General features: G+C 41.5%; 1 protein-coding gene across 3 annotated transcripts in view; it reads right to left on the bottom strand.

Moving 5' to 3' along the window:
* Asxl1 (ASXL transcriptional regulator 1) overlaps positions 1 to 25941 on the bottom strand; it is a 71608-nt gene extending 45667 nt beyond the window's left edge. For 2 of the 3 annotated variants that reach the window (XM_041670331.1, XM_041670330.1), the window contains exons 1-4: positions 25367 to 25941; positions 19730 to 19812; positions 17510 to 17512; positions 15212 to 15320 (exon numbers count right to left, since the gene is read on the bottom strand). In XM_041670331.1, the coding sequence (XP_041526265.1) occupies positions 15212 to 15320; positions 17510 to 17512; positions 19730 to 19812; positions 25367 to 25423 (252 nt within the window). In that variant the 5' untranslated portion in view covers positions 25424 to 25941. Of the gene's footprint in view, positions 1 to 15211; positions 15321 to 17509; positions 17513 to 19729; positions 19813 to 24917; positions 25021 to 25366 lie in introns of those variants that run through there. The other variant, XM_041670333.1, reaches the window with a different exon arrangement.
* Between the last annotated feature and the right edge of the window lie 569 nt (positions 25942 to 26510).

A 26510-nucleotide genomic window follows, 5' to 3' on the forward strand; every position in this document is an offset into this window, starting at 1 on the left:
AAAAAAAAAAAAAAAAAAAAAAACCCTGAACATTCCTGCTGCTGTAACATGTTTCTTTTTTTATTTTTTCTTCCTGTGGTTCTGGAATTCACTCTGGGTTTTGTGTTAGCCAAGTTCTCTACCAATGAGCTATATCCCCGGCCCCAAAAGCAAGGTCAAAAACTCTTTCATGTATTTTTCTACTACGTTTATTTGCTTAATAATTATTGTTTAATAATACTGGTTCAACATTTTTCCTTTTGAGAACGGATCTCATATAGCACAGTATAGCCTCTAACTCACCATATAACCAACTATAGCCTTGAACTCCTGATCTTCCTGCTTCCATTTCCTGAGTATTGGGGTTTCAAGTGTGTCCCACCACATCCAGCTCTCAAAAGACATTTATTAAACTTTTACCGTAACTACTTGAGATACAGCCAAAAGGAAGATAACATAGTACTTAACATAGCATCTCTGCCCAAGGCATAAACAGGAAAGATTTAACAGGCACTCAAACTACACGAACAGAAACTGTATACTTGTAAGTGGTAAGAAGTTCAGACCAGGAGACTGTAGAAATGACTCAAGAGATTCAAACCACTTGTTGCTCTTGCAGAGGACCAAAGCAAATTCCTAGCACCAACATGGTGGTTCACATATATTTACAACTCCAGTTCCAGGAAATGAGATGCCCTCCTGGTCTCCAAGGGCCCTAAGAAAACGTGGTGCACACACATACATTCAGATAAAACATTCACACATAAAATGAAATGGAAAAAAAAAACCCTAATTTTTGAAACCTTGTCTAGAAAAAAAAAAAACAAAACTAATTTTTAAAAACAGAAGCTTAGACCCTAGAAGAAAATCCAATTATGGGCCACAGAAGGCTCTGAGAAACAATATAAATTGTCAGTTCTTAAACTATGTAGCCAGGCAAAATGAAGATTTGATATGGAAAAGCCTAAAACTGAAGTATGAGAGATCCAAAGGACCGAAAGAAAGCCAGGGGTTGTTGAATGGGGTTTAGAACATTAGTCAATGCCATGGGAACCACTGACAAGTGTCAAACAAAAACAAGTCAGGATCACAAGATGTTTTAGGAAAAAAACATCACTTTGACTATCATGTGAATTTTAAAAAGAAGCAAAGCAATTGTCTGTCAAGGGGCAAAGTGGAAGCAATAGCCTAGACAGTAGCTGTTTTACTATTTAGTACAGGATTATAACAGACTATGATAATAGCATTGGACATGGTGACTTCCCCATGGGGGGAAATTGAGTTTTTGTTGGCTTTTTGTTGTTCTTGTCTGTTTGGTATGTTGTTTTTGATACAGAATCTCACTATGTCACTCTAGCAAGCTTGGAACTCACTATGCAAACCAGGTTAGTATTAAATGTTAGAGATCCTTCTGTCTCTGCATCCCAAGAGTTGAGATTAAAGGTGTACAACATCATACCTGGCTACGTTTGAAAAACAGAATTTTCAGGTAATACCTTCCAGAGAAAAACTAGCATAAAGAATCATCTGTAGCTCAAAAGAAAAGACTAAAACAAACAATCAACTGATAGTAAAGTACCCATTTCTAAAGTCACTGGTACACCAAGACAGCATCCTTCCACACAAGATATCCTTCTTGGCTCCTTAAGCTTCTACTGCCTCATGATATCCAAATAATTTGAAATTGTTCTTCCCCACTTTGAACTTCTCTCAAACATTTGAGAACCAACATGGTCAGCTAGAGCTTCAACTTCACACTCCAGAGAACCACTACAGCTGAGGTCCTATGCTCAGTTTCACACATTACTCTTCCCAGCTGCCAGCACAGATGCTGATGCATTGCCAGGCCTCCCTCTGAAATCTCACTGGAATGCTCTATGACTCATAACTCTTGCACCTGAACAGTTACGATGCTATCATGTGAAAAATGCAAAAGTCTGCTGCCAGTTCAATCAGCACCTGGGCTCCTTCGGACCAGAATGCAGACCCTGAATGCCTGGGTAGTTGATCCTGAGAAAATAACTTCTCTAGGAGGCCCTCTACAATCAGGGAGTCTCAAGAGCTCTTTCTTCTCAAGGAACAAATCTTTCAATGAATTTATAAATTTTATACTCTAGAACCTATCTAAGGTGAGATCTGGTCAAATCCCGAGTTGCCCTCAAAGGTATCTTCTCCAAAGTATAAACTGCTTGGTTTTTGTCTTAAAAAAAAAAAAAACATTAAAAATTTTCACTATGTGCTCATACATGTATTATATGTGAGTACATGATTGCATGTCACAGTGCACGTGTGTAAAGGTGACTTGTTCTCCTTCCACTGTGTGGTTTACTAAGCCATCTCCCCTGTCCACTTGACTTCTTTTGAATGGCACTAATTTCTAACAATACCATTCTTGTCTACAGATTTAAATATGCACACTTTGTCTAAAATACAGACTTTTAAAATATTTCTGCTCTCCTTTGTGCTGTCACTGTAAATCTGGCTAAAACTGCCAACAAGAACCACATAATTCCTGAGCTTATATTTTCTTGAAAATTCCTCTGCCAAACTAATCAGATCATTACTTTTAAGTTCAACTTCAAAGTCTCAAAACATCAACAAAACATAAAATATATTCTTTTTGAGACTAGAGAGCGCTTTAAGTGAGAAGAAAGGACCACAGAAGCCCTGAGAGATGGCAGAAGAGGAATTCCTAGAGAAGAAAGAGACACAAGAGAAAGACAGAGCAGGAGGAAAAGCCAGAAGACAGTAGAGGAGAGCTGCATTTGCGCTGAATGGGGTGGCATTTTCTTTTCATTTTCCTTAAGATTTACTCTTTCTTATTTTGGCCCAAAGTTAATCATCACAGTAGAACACAAGGCAGGAGTATGAAGCAACTGGACATACTGCATCCAGTCACAAGAAAACAAAGAATGTAGTTTAGAACCCAGACTAAGGAAAAAGTGAGATCTACATTTAGGATGTCTCTTCCCACCTTCATTTATCCAATTAACATAATCCCTCATAAGCATATCCAACACTAAATAATCTTTCATAGACGTGCCTAGAAGCTTATCTTGGAGGAAATTCCAGACCCTGTCAAGTTAACAACACTAACTAGCTATCATACTTTACTTCTCTGGCATCAATTTTTTTATGTGAGTTAGCCTTTCATCATTGGGACCAAAATATCTGACACAAACAACTTAAGGACTTTGGCTCAGTTTCAGAGGGCTCAGTGCATGGCTGCAGGGTCCATACATTTGATGCTGAGAACAAGTGGTAGAAAACTGTTCACTTCATGCCAGAAGGTGAGAGAGCAAGTGTTATGCGATAATCTTTTTGTACACTGTGAAGATGTGTCTATGCCAAGGTGCCTTCTGATTGGTTTAATAAGAGTTGACTAGCCTGTAGTTAGGTAGGAGGTATAGGTGAGACTGCTAGGAACAGAGGACACTGGGAAGAAGGGCTGAGTCTCAGGAGTTGAGAGCAGACAAACTGTGCTGTGCTGAAAGAAGGTACTAGGCACATGGCAGAGGGTAGATAGGAAATATGGGTTTATTAAAATCTAAACTAGTAACAAGCCTAAGTTATTGGTCAAGCATTTATAGCTAATAAGTCTCTGTGTGGTTATGTGAGGAATGGCTGGCAGGACAGAACTGATCAGAGGTCTCGATGGAAAACTCCACACTGACGAGGAAGCACAGCAAGAAGTCAGGGCAAGATACAGCCCCCCAACCCCCCCCAACCCAAGGAGATAACTCATTCACTGATTTTCCCCAATACTTCCCGAATTCCTACCTTTGACCACATCCTAATAACACCATCACATTAGGAATATAACAGATGCTTGATTACTAACTAGTTCATTTAGTCTAGGTCTCAAGATGTAACCACCTCTGGAAACACCGTAACGGATACCTCTCCCAAAGTGTGCTTTACTAAGATCTTTCCTAAGCATTTCTCAAAGCTATTCAGTTGACAGGAATAACTATCATAGTGTGTTAAAATGAATCTCTGAATTAACAAAGAAAAGTGACCCTATACGGCACGTACAGTTACTAAGATTGGTTGTCCATGTAAACATAATTCTGGGCCAAAAGAACCACTTTGATGAACTCGATAGTATATGGCTCAGATTTAGCTATGCACAAAGTACGATTTTTTCAGAATAAACAAATCCTTCTCACTAAAGTCTGGTATGAAGAATCAAGATATTGAGTACAATTTCTACGCTGGCTGACCTCAAGAAAAACCTAAGCATTTTCTCAAACACAATCCTAAGGAAGCACAGAATATATGGAATCTTTCTCCAAGAACCTCATACTTTAAAAAATAACAATTATGCCAAATGGTGGTGGTGTATGCCATTAATCCTAGCACTCAGAGGGAGAGGCAGGTGGATCTCTGTGATTTGGAGGCCAGCTTGGTCTACAGAGTGACTTCCAAGACAAGCTAGGACTTTTTTTCAGAGAAACCCTATCTCGAAAAACCAAAATAAATAAATGAATGAATGAATACAACAACATTTATAATCCTTAAAAAAAAAAAAAAACAAATAAGCGTCACTTTAGCAACAGACATTACCATGACATTTCTACCTCAAGTTCCCATCTCCACTGTCAGTGTTTTCCTAACTGCTATTTTTACCACCTCATTTTCTCATAAGGCTCCAATAGCAGCAGTTAGACTGACAAAATTCAGTTCTTTTCTGGGGCTGAGAACGCAGTTTAGTTGACAGAGAGCTTGCTTAGCATGCATGGGGTCCTCAGTTCTACCTCTAGTATGGCATAAACAAGGTATGGCAATGTATATCTATACCAGCATTCTGGAGGTGGAGGCAGAAGAAGCAACAGTTCCAGGTCATCCTTGGCTAACAGTATGTTAAAGACCAGTCTATACTACATACTCAAAATAAAAAGAAAAGAAAATGCCAATGAGATGGTTCAGGAGTTAAAGGCACCTGCCACCAAGTCTGACAACATGAATTTGAGTTCCAGAATTCCCAAATTCCACATACACAGTGGAAGGAGTAAACCTATTCTCTGTAAATTATCCTCTGACTTCCATACATACACACCGTGGCATGCCCATTCCCACACACACACCCACATAAATGTTATGCAGATGGTTAGGTAGATAGGTAGACCCAGGCAGTTCAGGGGCTGGCTCAGTAGTTAAAGTCAAACTGTCCCTGCAGTTCCCAGCACTTGCACTGGCCAGCTCATAACCACGTAGAAAATTCACTTTCACAGAATTGAACAACTCTGGCCCCCAAGGGCACCTGAACTCATGAGGCATATGCAGACACAGACACACATAATTTAAAAATCTTAAATTAAAAAAAAAAGCAGTTCATCTCTTAGGCATTGTGGTGGTTTCAAAGAAAATGGTCCCCAAAGGGAGTGGCACTATTAGGTATATCCTTGTTGTAGAAAGTGTCACTGTGGCAGCAGGCTTTGAGGTTTCATATATGCTCAAGTCACGCCCAGCGAGACATTTCACCTCCCCTTGCCTATGAGTAAAGATGTAAGAACTTCCAATTCCTTCTATAATAATGTGTTTGCCTGAATGCTGCCTTGCTTCTCACTATGACAATAATGGACTAAACCTCTGAACTGGGAGCGAACCACTCCAGTTAAATGTTTCCTTTATAAGAGCTGCTGTGGTCATGGTGCCCCTTCACAGCAATAGAAACCCCAACTAAGAAGACAGAGACTGGTACCAGGGACTGAGGTATCGCTGGGACAGACTGAACCATGTTTTTGTTTGGAGTAATGTGAACTTTGGGAGTTTGAGTTAGGAAAGCAGTGGAATGCTTTAAATGCTGCTAAATGGGTCATACTAGCTAGAAGCATGGAAGACAGCAGTACCAAGAGTTATTTGAACTGTGGGGGCCTGAGGTTTCAGAGAAGAATATTAGTATGTGGTCTAGAGATCGTTCTTATGATATTTTGGTAAAGATTACGGCTGTTTTTTACCCTTGTCCCAAGAGTCTGCCTGAGACTAAAGTGAAGAGTTTTGAATTAACTCCCTCAGCAGAGGAAATCTCAAAACAGCCTAGTATAGACTCTGCTGTGCAGTTACTAGTGTTAACTCTAATGAAGATATATAATGAAAAGGAGCAAGCTGATCAAGAAAAAATATTTGAGGAGAAAAAGAGCACCAGGAAGTGGAATGGAGCTGAATCCTACCTTCAAAGAGATAAACAGATTAAGAAATGGAATAAAGGGAGTGGTGACCTCAGGGCAAGATCCCATCCAGCTAAATTTCCAACTTGTGAAAAGGAATTAAAGAAAAGCTTAGAGTCAGCACTCAGAAGATAGAGGCTGGTGGATCTCTGAGTTTGAGGCCAGACTGGAGCAGTTCCAGAACAGACAAACTTAAGCAGTGAAGGTAACCATCGAAAACAGAAAGCTGGTGAAGATAGAACAAGGGGACCATGTTCCAGTCCAAGCAAGCAGCAGAACCTGGCAGCATTAGCCACATAATTCTGGAGTTAAGGATAGAAGAAAGGGGCTATGAAATTTGCCTCCACAACTAAGAAAAAGGCGCTCAGGCCAGGCCTGTATCATGGTGTCTCTAAATGGAGGCCCAGAGGGGCCATTGGGTAAACCTGTTAAGAAAAAGCCTGGATTGCTTTCAGAGACCCTGAGATGTTAGAGATGCCAGATACCGAGGAAAGCTGCTAACAAGAAAAAGAATCAGCCCAAGAGCAAAGTGTTGCAGTCAACATAGCTGAACATAGTTGGAGACTAAAGAGCATTTTGACATCAGACATTGAGATGTAGGGTTTCAAGTTTGCCCAGGTGGTTTTCTGGGCTTATGTTGCTCTAGTATTTTTTCTCACTATGCCCCCTTTCCTATGTTTTGGAATGGTAATGTATATCCTGTGCCATTGTATGTTGGAAAAATGTGGTCTGCTTTTTGATCACTTATTTGATTACAGTTAAGAGATTGCATGAATCTCAGAAGCGATTTTAAATTGAAGATTTTTAAATAAGTATCAGATTACTATATGGGAATATGGGGACTTGTAGAGTGAATGCAATTTTGCATTATGATAGGGCTACAAGCTTTGGGGGCCTGGGAATGAAATGTGGTAGTTGGGGAAAAAAATGGCCCCCAAAGGGAGTGGCACTATTAGGAAGTGTGGCTTTGTTGAAAAAGGTGTGGCCTTGTTGGAGGAAGTGTGTCACTGTGGAGGCAGGCTCTGAGGTCTTAGATGTTCAAGCTACACTTAGTGAGAGACAGTTCACTTCTAAGTCAAGATGTAAGAACTCTCAGCTCCAGGCCTGGAAAGATGGCTCAGCAGTTAAGAGCACTAGCTGCTCTTCAGAGGACTTAGGTCCAATTCCCAACACCCATGTGGCAGCTCACAACTGTCTATTACTCAAGTTCCAGGGATCTGACACCCTCACACCAATACAAATAAAATAAAATTAGGAAAAAAAAAATCTCAGCTCCTTCTCTAGCACTAAGTCTGCCTGAATGCTGCTTTGTTTCTCATCATGACAATAATGGACTAAATCTCTGAACTATAAGCAAGCCACCACAATCAAATGCTTTCCTTATTAAGAGTTGTCGTGGTCTTTGCAGCACCAGAAACCCTAAAACAGGCATAAAACAGATTCTAACCAAGGCACTGAAAACAAACATGTCCCCTCTTGAAAATAAACTGGAAATTCAGACAACTGTACATAACCCCTTTCAAGTACCCAAATATGTCTTACCAACTGAGGTTAAAACCAAGCTACTACTTGAACTAACCAAAGCAAATAGTACCAGTCTAACTGGCAATCCAAAAAGACTTACAGCAGCACTGAGCAAGTTAAGGGTGTTTGCTATACAAGCCTACCTGTGGTGGCTTGAATAAGAATGACCCTGATAGACTCAGATATCTGAATACTGGTTCCATAGTTGGCAGAACTATTGAGGAAGGATTAGGAAGTACTGCCTTGTTGAAGATGACTCACTGGGGGAGGGCTTAAAATTTCAAAAGATCATTGTCATTCCCAGAATATCTGTCTCCCTCACTTGTGAATAAAGACATGACTTTTGCCTACTGCTTCAGCACCATACGTGCAAGCCTACTGGATATAATGCTTGCTGCTAATGATAGCCATAGACTCTAGCCCTCTGAAACTGTAAGCCCCAATAGACTTTTTTCAATAAGTTGTCTTGGTCATGGCATCTTGCCAAAATAGTAGAAAAATAATTAAGACACCAATCACCTACATTTGACCCCCAGAACCCAAGTAAAAGTGGAAGGAGAAAACCAACTCCACAAAATTGCCCTCTCACATACACACATGCCTTCCCCCTACCAAATAATAATTAAAACAGTTGAAGGAAAATGTCACTTGCCAATGCCAAATATATCACAAAGAACAGGGAAGAAAATACCCATACCTACTTTACTGTTCATACAGAATGACCTATTCTAGATGCGAAAATGGCAAAGTCTTATTGGTGTTTAACCCAGAGTATGCAAAAGAGCTCTAAGGTACATGGAAGAAGCCTTAGCAGTTTAAGCCATAAAGTGGCAATAATGGAAAACACAAGAGATGGTGCCAGTTCCTCATTATTGTTTCAATCATAGCAATTTAAGTCTTCGTTTATATTTTACAGTTCCACTTTATGATATAAAAGGGCTCTACATATTTTTGAGCTATCAATTGTAACTCTGCAACTGAATATTGAGAGTTAGAAGTTTAAGTAATACAAGAAGTACTTTGCTGCAATTCTGACCTTAATGGACTTCTACCCCAATGCTCTAGTTTTCTTATGAGACATGGTCTCAAGGGCCTCAGACTCACAGTGTAGCTGAAGATGACTTTGAGCTCCTGATCCGGCCACTTCAAACCCAAGTGTGAGATTACAAGGAATGTGTATCACTATGCCCACTTCCAGTGCTCTGGCACTGCCATACACCAACCACTCTTCTAACACAAAAGGAAGTCAACAATAAGAAATGTCAATAAAATTCATGGAAAATATTAAAAACTCAAAATAGGCATAACAAAAGTTCCTATCTCTAGCCAGGTGTGGTAGTGCATGCCTTTAATCCCAGCAGTCAGGAGGCAGAGGCAAGCAGATCTCTGTGAGTTCAAGGCCAGCCTGGTCTACAAGAGCTAGTTCCAAGACAGGCACCAAAGTTACATAAAGAAACCCGGTGTGTGTGTGGGGGGGGGGGGGGTCCTAGCTTAGGGTCTGAAAATTGTTACAATGTTACCATACTCAAGTCAGCTTGCTTTGAATAGTCCCTCTTTATTTTCATTTGTTAAAAACAGAATATGCAGATTTTAAGTTATTTTCTTACTGTTCAGTAAGTTAATATCTAAGAATACTGTTTTCTTGCCCCCATTGGAGAAGTTCTACCTAAAGCTATGAAAGAATCTGCTAACATTAGAAGTCAATCCTGGAGCTGAAGAGATGGTTCAGCAGTTAAGAGCACTTATTGCTGCTCTTGGAGAGAACCCCAGTTCAATTCCCAGCACCCACATGACAGCTCACAAGCGTCGGGAACTCCAGTACTAGGAGATCCAATGTCCTCTTCTGGCCTCTGTATCAGGTGCACACATTGTGCATAGACATGCATGCATGCAAAACACCATACACATAAAGTAAAATAAAAGAAAATACAAAATAAATCTTTGTTGGAGCTAAAGAGATGGCCCAGTAGTTAGTTAAGAGGACTACTGGTTCCTACACAGAACCCAAGTTGTGAAAGCTCACAACCATCTGTAACTCTAGTTCTAAGAAATCCTGCCCTCCTAAACTTCTGTAAGCAGCAGGCACACATGCGGTGCTCTTACATACATGTAAGCAAACAATCATATACTTACAATAAAAATAAATCTTAAAGAAAAATTTTTGCATTTTTAGTAAAATTGACATTTTGAGAAATATGAAGTCACCAAAAGTTGCAAAACCTTAAGAAAAACTCTTTAAACTGTCACAATGAAAAGACACCAAATTCAAAGATGTGGTATGGATTCTAGCCCCTAACTCAGCTAGCTATGTGTACTGTCATACAAAGTGATGATTATAGATACAGCATTCCATCTGCTGGGAGTCCATTTTCAATCTGTAAAGTGAAAATAAGAATGGATGACTTGACATTCCTCCCTTCATTAAAATTTTAGGATTTTAAAGCATTAGGAAGAATACCTTTTCCCCTCTAAGAGTTACAGGAAGCACAAAAGGCATTGTCTAAATACACTTGATGGTTTTTTTTTAATGATTTGTCTTTATGTCTATATGTCTGGTGTTTTGCTTGCATGCATGTGTATGTGGCGGTACAGACAGCTGTGAGCTGCCATGTGGGTGCTAGAGATTGAACTCAGGTCCTCTGGGAGAACAGCCAGTGCTCTTAACCATTGAGCCATCTTTTCAGCTCTATGCTGATGTACTATAAAGGTACAATCAAAATGATTACAGTTCAGTTCAAACTCTACACAAAAGTAATATAGTTTTAAAAATACTTAAAAAGTTTAAGTTCTTAATTATTACACTTTTAGAAATATTTATTTATTGGGGAGAGGCTATGTGCACGCACATGACATAGCACCTATTCTCTCCAGCACCTCTGTGGAAATCAGAAGACAAATTCTCTTCTTCCACCACGGTAATCAGGAATGGTGGCAAGCACCCTTTACCGCTAAGCCATTATGTTGATTTAATGTTTTATCTTTGTTTAGCAATTAAAAGAAACCAGATTGAGGCTGCAGACTGACTTTTAATATCAGCTGAATAGGTTTTGGAAAAACTGCTCCAAAGAGGACAAGAATAAAGAAAATTCTTAGATACTAACTTGCTGAACAGAAAAGAACATAAGCAAGCATGCTGTTTATAGTACACAGAAACAAGCAGGAGAAAATACACAAGCCAGCTCAAGACAGCTGCATCTTCAGGAGGAGTTCTTTCCGTTAAGACACTGTCAGGGGGCTGGAGACATGGCTCAGAGGTTAAGAACATGGCCTGCTCTTCCAAAGGCCCTGAGTTCAATTCCCAGCAACCACATGGTGGCTCACAACCATCTGTAATGAGGTCTGGTGCCCTCGTCTGGTCTGCAGGCATACACACAGACAGAATATTGTATACATAATAAATAAATATTAAAAAAAAAAAAGACACTGTCAGACTAGACACCGAGCAACAAGATGCAACTCAAGTTTTCCAGTCAGCAGCACTGGCAAGTGTGAAGCCAGGCTTGAGGAACTTGAGAAACCAATATAAGGATGATTACTGATTAAGCACAAGTGTTAGGAAAGCAGTTCAGAGGACACACAGCCAACTAGGAAAGCAATGCCCATCTAATTTGCATTTTACTTATTTTTTATAATTTTTTAATACAGTCTTTTCTCATTTTACATAAGTATCCCTGTTCCCACTCCCTCCTCTCCTCCCATTTCCCACACCTTCCCTCCATCCTATTGCCTATTCAATCATTAGAAAGGGTAAGGCTTCCTATGGGGAGTCAACAAAGTCTAACACTACACTTTGAGGCAGGACTAAGTTCCTCCTCCCATATCTAGGCTGAGCAAGGCATCCATCCAAATAGAATGTGCTCCTAGATGCCAGTTCAAGCACTAGGGATAAATTTTGGTCCCATTGCCAGTGGCCCCAGACTGTCCAAGCCTCACAACTGACTCCCACATTCAGTGGGCCTGGTCCTACGCAGGCTCCCCTGCTATCGGTCCAGAGTCAGTGAGCTCTCACAAGATCAGGTTTCTGTGGGTATTGCCATCATGGTCTTGACCCTTTTGCTCATATTATTACTCCCCCCTCTCTTGGGCTGGTCTCAGATAGCTTGGCCCAGAACAATCTATCTCAGGACCCAGCAATATCACTTTTGAGCATATTACCCAACGGATGCACACTCATACCACAAGGACATTTGATCATAGTTGTGTTCACAGCAGCATTATTCAGAACCAGGAAACAACCTAGATGCCCCTCAACTGAAGAATAAATAAAGAAAATGTGAATGTGGAACATTTCACAAAAGAGTACTACTCAGCAGTAAAAAACAAAGACATCTTGAAATCTGCATGCAAATGGATGGAACTAGAAAAAAAAATCCTGAGTTACCTCACCAGATAGACAAACATGACATGTACTCACTCATAAGTGGATATTAGACATAAAGCAAAGGATAACCAGCCTATACATAGTCCAGAGAAACTGGGTAACATGGAAAATCCTAAGAAAAACATACAATGGATACCCCTGGGGAAGGGGAAACAGATAAGAACACCTGGGTGGGGGAAGAGAAGGAAGGGTGAAAGGGGAAAAGAGGAGGGAGGAGAACACGAGGGAATGGGATGCTCAAGACGGGGGAAGAACAGAGAGGGAAAGGAGAGAGATATCTTAATTGATGGAGCCATTAAAGAGCTATAAAAAAATATAGCATTATGGATATTCCGAAGAATCCATAAGGATAACCCCGGCTTAGACTTTAAGCAACTGTGGAGAGAACGCCTAAACTGGCCTTCCCCTGTAATCAGTTTGATGACTACCTTAATTGTCATCATAGAACTTTCAACCAGCAACTGATGGAAGCAGATACAGAGATCTATAGCTATTGCATTTTAAGAGACCACTGCTTGTCATATACCTACTAATGAACTTCTGATACTACTTTTCAAATGGCAGCAGCTATGATTTTATCCTATCTAAATCCAGACTCTACACTCATTCTTTCATTTGTATTCAATGATAATTCTGAACTGTTGGTACGGAACTCTGTGTATAAATTTCAATTGTAGTTATAACATTGTAAAACTGAAACGAGCTGGGTGCTGGTGGCGCACTCCTTTAATCCCAGCACTAGGGAGGTAGAGGCAGGAGTATCTCTGAATTTGAGGCCAGGCTAATTTTGAGTTTGGGGTTAGTCAGGGCTACACAGAGAGACCCTGTCTAAAAGAAACAAAAGCAAAATCAAACCAGCAAAAAATAAAAGAATACAATTATCTCCTTTCCTTTTCCTCTAATGAAAATGACTGCTTTTGCTTTTGTTTGTCCTAATAGGGACTGGCATAGAGTCTCATACAGTCTAGGTCTGTGATGGAGGAGGGTCATTTGTCTATGTGTTACTTTCATTGGTTAATAAAGAAAACTGCTTGGCCTGATAGGGCAGAATTTAGATAGGCGGAGTAGACCAAACAGAATGCTGGGAAGAAGGGAAGCATCAATCCCCAGCACAAGAAATGGGGGGGGGGGGGATAAAACAACAAAAAAAGAAAAAATAGTCAAGGGACAGAATAGGGGAAAAAAATTTTAAGTAAAACAAAGCAGTACATGACTGTAACCCTACCATTGAGGAAGTAAAGAAAGGACTAGCATGGGCTACAAATCTATATGCTTTCTCAAAAATAAAAGCTATACAAACAAAAAAGTCAAAATTACTAGTAATAAATATTTAGAAAACAGAACAAAATACTAAACATGGAAAATTTCCAGTTGGGTACATATAGTTCAGTGGTAGGGCTTACCTACCATGTTATAGAAGGTCTTGGGGTCAATTATCAGCCTCATAAAACTAACAAACCAGAAAGTTGCCTGGCTACTCAGGAAACTAAACAAAGAGGATCTCTTAAATAAGGATCATTGGAGCCTCTTAATTTAGGGCTTAGCAGAAAGCAAACTCCTGCATCAACAAATATTTCATGTACACAAACCTACTTAAATAACAAGTTATATAATTTGTATTTATTCAGATTATTTAAAATTTTTTAATTATTTTCTTATCAAGTAAACAAAATTCATAGGAAGAAAGTGCACGTGTATGCATTTTAAAATACATTATGGAGCACTAAAAGGATCAGCAATTTTTAGTGTCCCTATAGTTACCAAGTCATCTTATATCTAAATAAGATCACTCAACTAAGTCCTACTAAAATAAAATTGCCCTGCTTTCTGCTTTTGTAAATAAAATAAGCACTTGTTTAATGGTTGAAAATGGGTGTCAGAGATGGCTTAAAACTTAAGAGCACCTGTAGCTTTGGCAGGGACAGGGATTTGGTTCCCAGTACCCATATGGCAGCTGACAACGATCTGTATCTAATTCCAGTTCCAGTGCCCTCTTCTCATCTCTGCCAGCATCAGACAAACATGGTACAAGCACACTTGCACATAAGAGTAAACCTTGCAAGGCATGGTGAGCCACGCCTTTAATCTCAGCACTTGGGAGACAGAGACAAGTGGGGGCTACATCAGGAGCCCCTGTTTCAAACTAAAATAAACAAACAAATAGCCTCCTCAATTTGTGCATAGTCCAAGGTTGTTTTCCTGATGATACTATGTTAACTGAACAGTTATGACAGAGCCACTATGTCAACAAAATCTAAGTTATCTATTATTAGCTCTCTACATGTTTTCAGACTGTGATCTAAATGATTGCCAAATATATCAGAAATGACAGAAAAATAATTGCTTACTCATTTCAGCCCAATTATTTAAGGTTTATTAAGAACTTCTTTGTAATTATTAAATACTGATATTCACATTGTGGTTAATTTCCATAGAGTAGGTATTACATTAGTTGCCCAGTAATTTATCCCTCACAATATTATTACAAACAAAATCTTCACTAAGGCACATTAGCAATTACCACTACATACGCTCATCTTTCAATTGCATATAACCTACTAAGGTATAGAGAAGCAAAGCTGAACACAAAAATAAAAATTGATGTAACTTCACTCCTAATAGTCTATTCACACCACAGCATCCCAGAGAACCATTAAGGACAAAAGCAGCAGTGTTATTAGGATTACGTACTAGGAAAGACAATCCATCAGCACCATTCCAAACCTACCAGGTTTTTCTTATGTGCATTAAAAATTTTGAGAACCGACCAGGTTGTGCTGGTGCATGCCTTTAATCCTAGCACTCGTTAAGCAGAGGAAGGTGTCTCTGTGAGTAAGAGGTCGGCCAGGTCTACAGAGCTAGTTCCAGGACAGCCAAGGTTACACAAAGAAACCCTGCCTCAAAACAGCAACAAAAACCAATAAACAAACAAACAAAATAAAGTAGAAATGTTGTGAAATGGGAAGAAAGAACCAGGTGCTAAAGTCAGGCAGAGTGGTGCACAACTTTAATCCTAGCACTTGGGAGGCAGAGGCAGGAGTTCGAGGCCAGCCTAGTCTATAGAACAAGCTCCAGGACAGCCAAGGCTACCCAGACAAACCCTGCCTCAAACAACAAAAAAACATTTTGAGAATTTTGCACCAAAAGATCATTTTACCTTGAGTGTGAAAAGGCTAATTCGGCCAGGCAATTTATAAAATAGTCCTTCTCCTCCTCTTGAGTTGGAATGTAGCATGGCATTGAGGCACGCGAGAGGGGATGTCCCACTGTAAAACATGAAAAGATGAAAATGGGTCACAAAAATCAGTTTCTACTTATCAAACACCCAGCTCTAGTTCACCTTCAAACCAAAAAGCAAAGCAAGCAATGCAGGAGCAACGATGCTATTACGAAAGCAGAAGATAAGCAACTAAAGTCAAGAGAAATCCCCATCAGAGCGTCTAGGCTGCAGTGCGTGGTAATTTAGAGTACATACCAAGCACGTCTTTAGTGTTTCCTGACAATACAAACTGAATTCTCAAGAAATTTAGGGAGTTCAGCAGTTAAGCTTACTGCAAGCCAGGCCTGGTAGCACACACCTTTAATTCTAGCACTCAGGCAGGAGCAAGTGAATCTCTGAGTTTGAGGCCAGCCTGATCTTACAGAGTAAAAAAAAAAAAAAAAAAAAAAAAACTGTTCCTGTCTTGATGAAAAAGAAAAAAGAAAAAGAAAAATGAATAGGCTTGCTGCTTTTGAAGAGGACTAGAGTTCAGTTCTTGGTACCCATGCTGGATGTCTCATAACAGTTAACACTTAGGTATAGGGGCTCCCATACCCTCTTCTGGCCTCCAAGGGGTACTCAAATACACACGGCTTCGGAGTGTACCTATATATACATGCCATACACACATGCATATTCACAAATTAAAAATGAAAAATGTCCAAGCTGTATGTTAACAAATTTTAAATGCACTATCTTGACCAGGTATGCTGGCTTGTTCTTGTGACCTCAGCACTCAGGAGGCTGAGAAAGGATGCCTACCACAAAGCCGATGCCAGAGTCAGTCACAGGCCACTCTAGTTATATTATGAGAATCTACTCAAAAACAGAAACAAATACACCTTAATAAAATTTTACTATTATAAACAAGTATTTTCAGCTAGGCATAGTAGTGCATGTATTTACTTCCAGCACATGAGAAGCAGGTGATCTCTGGGAGCTTGAGGTCAGTCTGGTCTATCTAGCAGAGCTCCAAGGCAGCTAGAGCTACATAATGGAACCCCATATCAACTAAAAAAAAGACAGTATTTTGGTTATTGGGACCAGAGAGATGGCTCAGCAGTTCACTATACTTGCTTTCTCTTGCAGAGGACTAGGCTCAGTTTCCAGCACCCTTATCAGGCAGCAGCTCACAGCAGTTGTCAGTAACTCCAGTTCTAGGAGAGCTGACACTTTTTTCTGGCCTCCACGAATACACACACACACACACACACACACACACACACCAACAAAAAACAAGATTTGGTCAGAGAGATGGCTCATCAGGTAAAGGCTCCTGACACCAAGTCTAAAGACCTCAGTTTTATTCCTAGGACCTATATGGTAGAAGACCTGAACCAACTCCTATAAGTTGTCTTTTTACCTCTACATCCCCTTCTCCAATAGTATCTAAAGTAAAATGTAATAAACATTTTGAATAAAAACCACATTTCCCAGTATCTACACTGAGCTGTATGAAAATAAGAGACTCAATGGCACTGTATCCCTGTAATAAGCTCCCACTTTATTGTTGCACTTGAATATTTTCTAATAAAAACACACAAAAATGTTTTCTTTGTTGTAAAAGGGAATGAATGAGTCTTATCTACAGACTTCATTTGCAAAGAAAAAGGCCATCAAAAGGATTTAGTAAGTAATATCTGAACATCTAACTAGATAGTATATTAAGTTCCATGGTCCCTGCTACAACAGTAAGTTACAAAATAACTTCATGAGGCAGAGGATACTTACTGAATAACAGAAAAAGGTGTCAAAAATAGACAAGTGCCTATTATCATTAAATCTGTCACTAGAATGTTAATACTAGGATTCACCCGTGCATGTTTTCTTCCCTCTCCTCGGTATGTTTAAAAATAAAAGGTATCTTAAGCCCCTATTTTTCAAAACTAGCAGCCCTAATTTACATAGTGTTAAAAATAAATTGAGTGTAAAAAAGACATTAAAAAACAATTATTCTGCTTTGAAACACACTGGATGCTAAAAATAACTAAACAACAAAAAAGTCACTAAAAGCGAGCTGGTGTAGAATCTAGAACATCAAATGGTTGTGCTGGCATCTCCTACAAGGGGCATAACGCATTGGCAAGTCCTTCAGTGACTCCTACACACAACATCTATCTACAATGACAGAGCTTCTCCCTCATCCTGAATGCTACAATTCCTAGAGCACAAACCAGAAACAAGGGAGTAATTTACCTTCTACAGGCGTAGTAATCCAACGGCAGGGCAGACATCAGCATGATGGGAAATGGCCCAAGAAAAAAAAAAAATAAAGCACAATTATCACACTGCAAAGTGCATAGGTACAAGTCAAACAGATGGGCTACAGGCAACTCTAAGCATCCCTCCCCATAAAACATTAAAGAATATGTGACCTGAGTAATGAGAACAACTTTCATCATTTCAAGTGACTACAATTTCCTTAGTCACATAATATACTAACGCTTAGGGCTGGGGAGAAAAACTCATTCAATAAAGTACTTGACAGGGGCTGGAGAGATGGCTCAGTAGTTAAGAGTATTGCCTGCTCTTCCAAAGATCGTGAGTTCCAATTCCCGGCAACCACACGGTGGCTCACAATCATCTGTAACGAGGTCTGCTGCCTTCTTCTGGTCGGCAAACACACACAGACAGAATACTGTATACATAATAAATAAATAAATATTTTAAAAAAAGTACTTGACAAACAAGCACTTAGACCAGACTTCATACCTCAAACCCCACCTGATTAAAAAAAAATGCAAGTGTAGTATCCAGGGGCTTGTGATTCCACTGCTGGGGAAACAGATACAGGCTTGGTAACAAATCAGCACAGCCTAATTTGCAAGCGTAGGTCCCAGTTAAAGACCTCTTTCCTCAAAAAAATAAGGCAGAATGTCATCCAAGGTTGTCCTCTGGTACACACACGTACACATACACAAACCCATGCATCTGCTCATACATAAACATGTATGCAATATCCCCCATTGTTGAAATGCTGTTTGTTCCGAATTCCAAAAAGGAACTGTTGTTATATACACTCCTCTTTCCTTACTTAAATAAAAAAGAAAATGGCTGGACAGCTGGAGAGATGGCTCAGTGGTTAATAGCACTGGCTGCTCTTCCAGAGGACCTGGGTTCATTCTCCAGCACACACATGACAGCTCACAAATGCATGTAACTCCAGTTCCAGCAGTTCCAATGCCCTCTTCCGGCCTCCATGGGCACTACATGAATACAATGTACAGACATACACTCTGGTAAAACAAACAAAACAAATACAAGGAATTTTTTTTTTTTTTTAATTTAAGCAGTGGTGGCACACATTAATCCCAGCACTTGGAAGTAGAGACAGAAAAATCTCTTGAGTCTGAGGGCAGCCTGGTCTAAAGATGAGTTCCAGGACTCTGATACACAGAAAAACCCTGTCTTGGATAGGGAGGGGGATATTAAAAGAAGGGGTTCATATAAATGGTGAGAAGAGAGGAGAATCAAAGACAACCCCCAGTTTTCATGCCTCCAGTTATTTCTGTGTTTTTTACTTGTTTCCTCTCCAGGAAAACATTATAACAAATTCAAGGTTACTCGTTAGCACATTTTAAAAAATAATTATTTTATGTTCATTGATGTTCTCCTACATGTATGTCTGCATGAGGGTGTCAGATCTTGGAGTTACATATAGTTGTGAGCTGCCATGTGGGTACTGGGATTTGAACCCAGGTCCTCTAGAAGAGCACTCAGTACTCTACGGAGTCATCACTCCAGCCCCCTCATTAGTACATCTGTATCAGGAAAGACTAGACCAGCTACTTGTGGGTGGCATGTGTCTCTAATCCCAGCACTTGAGAGGTGGAAACATGAGGATCAGCATTCAAGGCAAGCCTCAGCAGGCCAGTAAGTTAGAAACCACCCTGGGCTATAAAAGACTGTCTCAAAAAACAAGAAAGAATGACTAAGTCTTTGAGTACCCAGAGGGTTTTTATGCCACTGAGACCATCTTTCTTGACTCCAAAAGGAAAAGACATCTGTGGTATGGCAAAGAAAAGCATAGAGAAAAGAGCATATATGGGCTTGCTCCTTCTCTATTACTAAATAATATTGTAAAATAATAGTGTATGAGAAGCCAGGATGGTGAGAACTTCTAAAAAAAAAAAAAAAGAGAGAGAAGTGTGCTAGAGAATTTATCTGATTCTATTGAAGAAAGATAAGAACCTAACTCTAGCTGAAGGTCAAGACCTAGGTGAAGTCTTGTGAAAGACACTGTATTTCTGATGAAAATAAATGGATGTTCTCCTATCCCACTCCCACCCTCCACTCAGGACACATAACACTACCATCAGATACAGAATCACGGATAGACCAACAAGTGGACTTACTACTGCATATCACAGACACATGTCTTGTGAAGCTCACTTAAGCAACAAGAGCAATACAAACCTCATTTCCTTCAGTCCTTCTGCCTCTATGACCTGCAGAATCTGTTTTGGTGTCATTGGAGCATCCGAGTAGTTTTCTAACACCTGAAGAAACATAAACGTCCTGACTTCAGTGTGAAAAGGTCCATTACATTCACCAGTCTGCACGAGGTTGGTAGTACTGCTCTGCAGAGCTCTCAGGGACAAATAAGATTACCACAATCAAAATGACTTTGGTGTTGGGGTGTGGCTCAGTGGCTTGGCATTAAAACAATTACTTCAGAAATTACATTCTTATCAGTATATTGAAAATTAAATGCAATTAGATAAAAATACCAATTAGGTGAAACATTCAAATCTAAATTCTAAGGATAGCTATTTTAATATCTATGTGTAATAAATAGTATGCAAAATCTTAGTAGCAGCTCTGGGAACTGCAGGAGCTAATGTTATTAAAACACAAAATATAGACCAGGTGTGGAGGTGTACTCCTTTAGTCCCAGCATGCAATCTCTTGTGAGGCCTATCTCAAAAGATAAAAACAACCAACAACAAAAAAAATATTGCTGCAAAGTATATGTTAAAATGAAAATTCATTCAAATTTTCTTTCCCAAGGAACTTTCATGCCAAGAGTGGTGGCACATGCCTTTAATCCCAGGAAAAGCAGACTAATGTCTGTGGGTTCAAGGCCAGCCTGGTCTTGAACTCAAGACCAGCCAAGCTACATAATGACACCGTGTCTTAGAAAAAAGTTCTGACTAATACCCATATGGGTATGTGTGTATATATACAGGGGTTTTTTTTGTTGTTGTTGTTCTGGATACAGTCTCACTATGCAGTCCAAGCTGGCACAAAACTCACTTTGTAGACTAGGCCAGTCAAATTCATAAAGACCCACCTGTCTCTGCTTACCAAGTGTTGGGATTAAAGGTATACACCCCAACACTGGGCTGAATGTTCAGTTTTGTTCTGAGACAACCTAGGCTAGTTCTGAACTTGCCATGCAGCCAAGGATGACCTGAAGTCTTGATCCCATTGTCTCTACCTCCCAAGGGATGGGATTACAAGAATATGCCATGTTCATCTTCAGTTCTTTTCCATTACACTATGAAATTCTGGGGTTGACTGCCACAGTACGTTTTGGCACTTGACTACATGACGCTACGGTTCTAGGTGTGACAGTGACATACAACAAAACCGTAAGGAACCTAATGTCCTATTTGTGTTAGTTCATCTGTAACTAAGTCAGCACTTCCTCAGCAACTGCAGTTCTCACTCTAAGCAGCTGAGCTGTTTCAGAAATGTTCCTCTTCTAAGGAAGGAAAAGACGGACATCATCTTACTTTCTACACCTGTGCAGCTGCTTCAGTCAACTCAAGCTAAGAAGTGTAACACCCAAGCTCTACCTACCTTCATTAAAAAAAAAAAAAAAAAAAAAAAAGGACAAGCAGGAAGTTCCAAAGGAATGCCACAGAAAACCTTGTCATTAAAGGAAATCAAGGTTTGGAGAAGTGAACACTAAAACAAAACTTCTACTCTTCCCCTTAGCCTCTCTAATTTTTACACTGCTCCTGGATAATGTGTCAATTACTAACACTTATTCTAATGCTGAGAAATCTGATCCTATCTACCTCTAGTCCTGACTTTCTCCCAAGCTTCAGACTCGAGTAGCTCTGTCTAACGCCTCGGTCTAGCTATCCATCCTTGGTTTGTTCTACTCTAATTCACCTCAGCCCGCCCTTTCCCCTTTATTCCCTACCTTGGTTGGCACTCAGATCACCTAATTCAGCAACACATGTGGCACCCTTCACTCTCATCTACCTGGTTCACGACCACAGCCAATGACACAACTTAACAGTCTAGCCTCTTCCATATATACATGATAAGGCCCTGTTTTCCTAAAATCCACCCCTATTTGTGGTTGTCCCTCATTTAAAACCACAGGGAACACCTGCTTTGTGCCAGGCCAAATTCTAGGGATCTTGAGCCTACCTTCATCATGGTTCTATTTTAAATCATCCTCAATAACTCTGCCTCTCTCTCCACATGCAGAAGAAGGTAAGTTTCCAGAGCCCACCCTGCCTCCCACTAAAGCACAGGCTTTAGAATCAGATAGGCCAAGATTTAAATTCTACTCTCTAACCTAAAGCAAGTACCTAGGCAATCTGGGCCAAAGGTCCTCTCTCACTCTTCAAGTATTTGGAGATCTTCTCTCAGATTAAAGAGCACTTAAATAGGGACCTGTAGGTGCTCAGAGGCTGGGCACACAAGTCCCCCACAAGACTATCAGACTACCTCACTAACACTTCCTGCTTCTGCACCAGTGACTATTCTTTGCCCCACCCCAGCTACACACTTTACAAATGTTTGTATCCATTCTTTGTTTTCTCTCCTCCCTCAGCCATTCTTCTTTCATCAGCTCCTACAGGAATAGGCTCCTCTGTAATAGGCCTCCCTACCTTACACTGACCCTACAAGACTCATGTCAGAAAGTACCTTCCTTTTGGAAGCAGTTCCCAACCTACGCCAGGCAGACTCCAATCTCTTATGGTATTCCCACTGTTCCACAGTACAAGTAATTATCTCCCAAGCCAGGAGACTTCAAAGGGGAAGTGAGAAACTATCATATTTATTCCTAAACAAGAGGCAAAAACCAAGATATCCATTTAAATCTGTGCATCTCCAGTAACACATACACTTGAAGTTCTAGTCAAGGATCTGAATACCCATCTCCAAAAAGCTACAAGTTCCTCCTCTTTATAGATTACCCAAGTGCCAACAGGCAAAGGCTGACTTAACAAACCTACGATAAATCTACATGCTACTAATGTCCAGTTACAAGATACCATCTCTTTGATACGAGCTGAGCTAGCAATCTTCCCACAAACATTTTTTAGATAAGTATGACTCTGAAAATAATATCTACCAATTATTTAAATAGTAGCCAGGAAGAGCTTGAGAATCTCAAAACAGAAGGAAATTCTAAAGAGACGTTACACCTAAAGATACAAAGTATTCACTTTCATTACAATTGCATATGCCACTAGCTTTCAGAACACCCCTGCAGTGTTCTAGTCCCTGGCTTTCTCTATAGACCTCACATTTTTTAAGGAAAGAAAAAAGTATCTCTTCTACTTAAAAGGAAAAAAAAGTTTGATGTAAGAATGGTAGTCATAAATAAGTGTAAGATAGAAATCTATTTAAGAATTGTACTAATTTTAAGGGAATTAAAATTGGCTGTTTCTCCCAAATTGTTCCTAACAAGCAGGCAAATTTACCCTTCTCTACTTCAGACAACTAGAACCACACTAAAAGGCATCTGAGAGAAGAATATCCACTTCTTAAAACAACTGCAAAAAAAAAAAAAATCTACAGGGATGAATTCTCGGCTTTCCTCCACCAAAACAGCATTTAAAAGATTATCTTCTTGCCAACCTGAGTGAAGCCAAGAGAAACTAGAAACTTCCACCTGACAAATGCATGGGGTCATCACACACACTTTAAATTCAACGGTTAAAAGTAGTTAATAATCCTGTTACAAAATGAATGCACTGCCATCGCCACTCTCTGCTTGTCAGGTAGCCCTCTGCAGTAGAAGCTAATAAACTCAGTGGGAAGAAGACTCAAGTCTCCCTCCCACCCCCACAAAGACACAGAAAATTCTAAAACACAAACCACATAAAAGATATACAAGATTGCATACCACATTCCCACAAGTCCTCTTTCAAATGTACAACTACGCCACAAAGAAATTCCTGTTCAGAGTACTATTTTTAACCCAAGAGTCAAAGGAGAGAAAGAGAAATAACTTAAGATAATTAAGCTTGAAGGTGAGCCAGTAATAAAATAGAAATAGCAACCTTAACCTTGGAATTCAAACCACAGTAAATTTAAGAACCTAAAGAGGCTTAAAACAACAGCGGATTCCTAATTGCTAGAACCTTTCATATAATAAGAGCCAAAAGAGCTTTGAGACAAAAAGATTTTTAGAACTGTCAGAACACAACACAGAATTTGAAGGTACTTTCACCTACCTCTAACCTGCAGGGCTCTGGCAAGCAAATTTTCTTTGGGTGCCCAGAGTCAAACACCTGCACACAACAACTCAGAATTTCAATTAACAGTCAAGACTCAATAACAACCACCTCCACGGAAAAAAAAAAAAAAAACAAACCCACGCTTCATTTCAGCTGTTTCATAGGTTCCAGCAGGCCTTAATTTGTCTCCAGGTGAAGCATCACTGAAGAAATTCTTAAGTCCCAAGATTGTAAAAACTAGCCAAATATTCTAGTTTTGATTGAATCACAGAAGGGGGGTACCACCACGGGGTTTCAATTTTCATATGCCAGACAAAAAAATAAACCAAACTATACAACCTTATACAAACCCCGTTTCTGCTCCCAAGGTAACAAGACAGATGACCAGAAACACCAGTGGAAATTCTCTGGTAGTTCTAACAGCCTGGCTAAATCAATAACCGGCTTTCATGAGCCCAAGAAAGACAAGGGTGCACTCTAGATTTTTATCAACCTCCAACACTTTAGAGGCAGAACTCACTTTTCATTAAAAGAAACCCTAAGAAAGGTGAGCTTGACTCCATCATCAAAACTGAATTATAACAATTACATATAAAATACTGGGCGTCAACAGACAAGAAGGATGCACCATAACCTTGCACTGTGGCGCCTGAGGAAGTGACATCTCCGAGAAAAGTATAGCCTATTAGGACTGGCATCAGCAATACTTTATAAGAACATGCCGCAAGTCTTTTGGCTTTGTATTTTAATTTCAAAAGGAAGTGGTCTCACACGTTCACAAACCCTCTGGGCAGGCAACTAGCTCAAGCTCAAGCAATCTATTTATTATTTATTTAGGTCTTGCTAACCCCTCTGAGCAGACGCCTCTGTATGAAGACATATACTTTGCCAACTGTATTCAATTCCTCCTGCAAAGTGCCTACCTCTAGAGCAGTCACAGAGCTTCAGTGTGATTTGAATGTCCACAGGCCACCTGCATAATAATTCCTTAAGCAGCTGGCTAAAGTACTGTTTCTAAGCAGAATCTCGGGTTCAGTGTTTAAAATGAGTTCTAGAAACAGTGTTTTAAACGAAGTCCTCAGGTATACTCCCACCGGGCACTCAAGTTTGAGAACCAAGAACCACTGCTCAGGGGCCAGATTGGTCCTCAGCAATTGCTTCCCGACACACACCTGGTTTAAATTGTCAACGCTCTAAATGCTTCTCATGTCCTTGAAACCAGGGGCGCGTTCCCACCCCCGCGGTGTCCAGTGACCCACTCCACTGCCCACGAAGTAGTCAGGGAAGCACTTCCGACCCTTCCCGGAAACCTCACTCCCGCAAATGAATAAACTGCGTTTCCCGGGACACCCTGTCGCTGCCGACGTGGGGGAGGGGAGGCCGAAGCCCAGGCGCTCAGAGGGGAGGAGCCGTTCGCCAGCTCGCCCCTCCGCAGGAATTCAGTGGGGTGTGCAGAAAAAGGCGCCACAGCCCGAGGGCCAGGGACGTCCGGCGCTCCACACCCGGGCGGCCCCGCCCCCTGCTGCGGTGGGCAGGGCCTCGCCCCTCCCCCGCCCCGGGAGCCGCGCGGGAGCCCACCCCCCAGACCCCCCGCCTCGGCCCCCCGGGCAGCTCGCCTCACCAGGCGCGCGGCCTCGGCCCACGTGCGCTCCTTCTTCCTCTTCTGTTTGTCCTTCATCCTCCTCCTCCGCGGCGGCGGTGGCGGCGGCAGCTCCACGCGGGACCTCCGGGTGGGGCGGGCTGGGGCGGTGGCGGCGCGGGGCTGGGGCGGAGGCGGCAGCGGCGGGGGGCGCGTGGCGGCGGCGCGTGCGAGGACTCGGGTGCGGCCGGAGAGGGCGGGCGCACCGGGACCGGCTGGTGCGAGACCCGGCGCGAGGGCGGCGATGGGGGAGGGGCGGCGGCTCCACGCGCCCGCGCTGCGTCAGTCGCCCACGGTGGCAGCGGCGGCGGCAGCCCCGCGATGGCTAAGGAATGCGGCGGCTCTGCATAACCACGGGGTCAGAGGTCACGGCTCGGGCCTCCGCTTTCCCGCGCTGCTGGGAAACCGAGACCGGACGAGTGGCGGGCCGGGATGGCGAGACGCAGCTTTCCCTTCGACGCTCCGGTCCGTGAGTGTCTGCCGTGGGTGTGTGTATGTGTGTGTGTATGTGTGCCCGCGTGTGAGAGAGAGAAGAGTGAGGAGGGGGAGTGTGGGGTTTTTTTTTTTTTGAACAAAAACAAACCGAAAGGATGGCTGGGATTTGTAGTCCTTACTAGCTCCCCGGCCTCCCCCGCTCCGGAAGAAAATGGCTGCCTGAAGTGCTTGGACCACGTTTCCCGTCGTGCTCCGGGACTCTTGCTTTCCGCCCACTCTCTTCCGTACCCCGCTGCGCTCAGAGCTCGGTAAAGGAGGGGGCGGGAAGTCGGTCAGGAAGGGATGGGGCGGGGTCTCGCGAGGTTCGGGAACTAGCGGAGCCCTGAGGGTTTCTGGGAGGTGTTGCTGAGAAGGGGCGGTGGCTGGATTCCCTCTAGCCGCGTTTAACCCGTTCCACGCTTTTTGGGACTAGGGGCGGGTCCAGTGAGGGTGAGGATCCGGAATTGGTAGTCCACTACCCTCCTTCCACTGTGGGCATTCCCCTGAATACAGTTCTCATCCGCACTTCTGGTGGGTGACAAGAAGCAGGACTTTCCCTTTTGGTCCACCCTTAAATGACTCAACTGGCGCATAGTAATAAGCAGAGAGACACTCATATCAGTAAAACGGTTATTTCTTGATTGACTGACCT

This window comes from Microtus oregoni, unplaced genomic scaffold (genome assembly GCF_018167655.1).
Source record: "Microtus oregoni isolate MIOR12 unplaced genomic scaffold, Mior012 000020F_ref0000438, whole genome shotgun sequence".
In the NCBI taxonomy this organism is placed as follows: Eukaryota; Metazoa; Chordata; class Mammalia; order Rodentia; family Cricetidae; genus Microtus; species Microtus oregoni.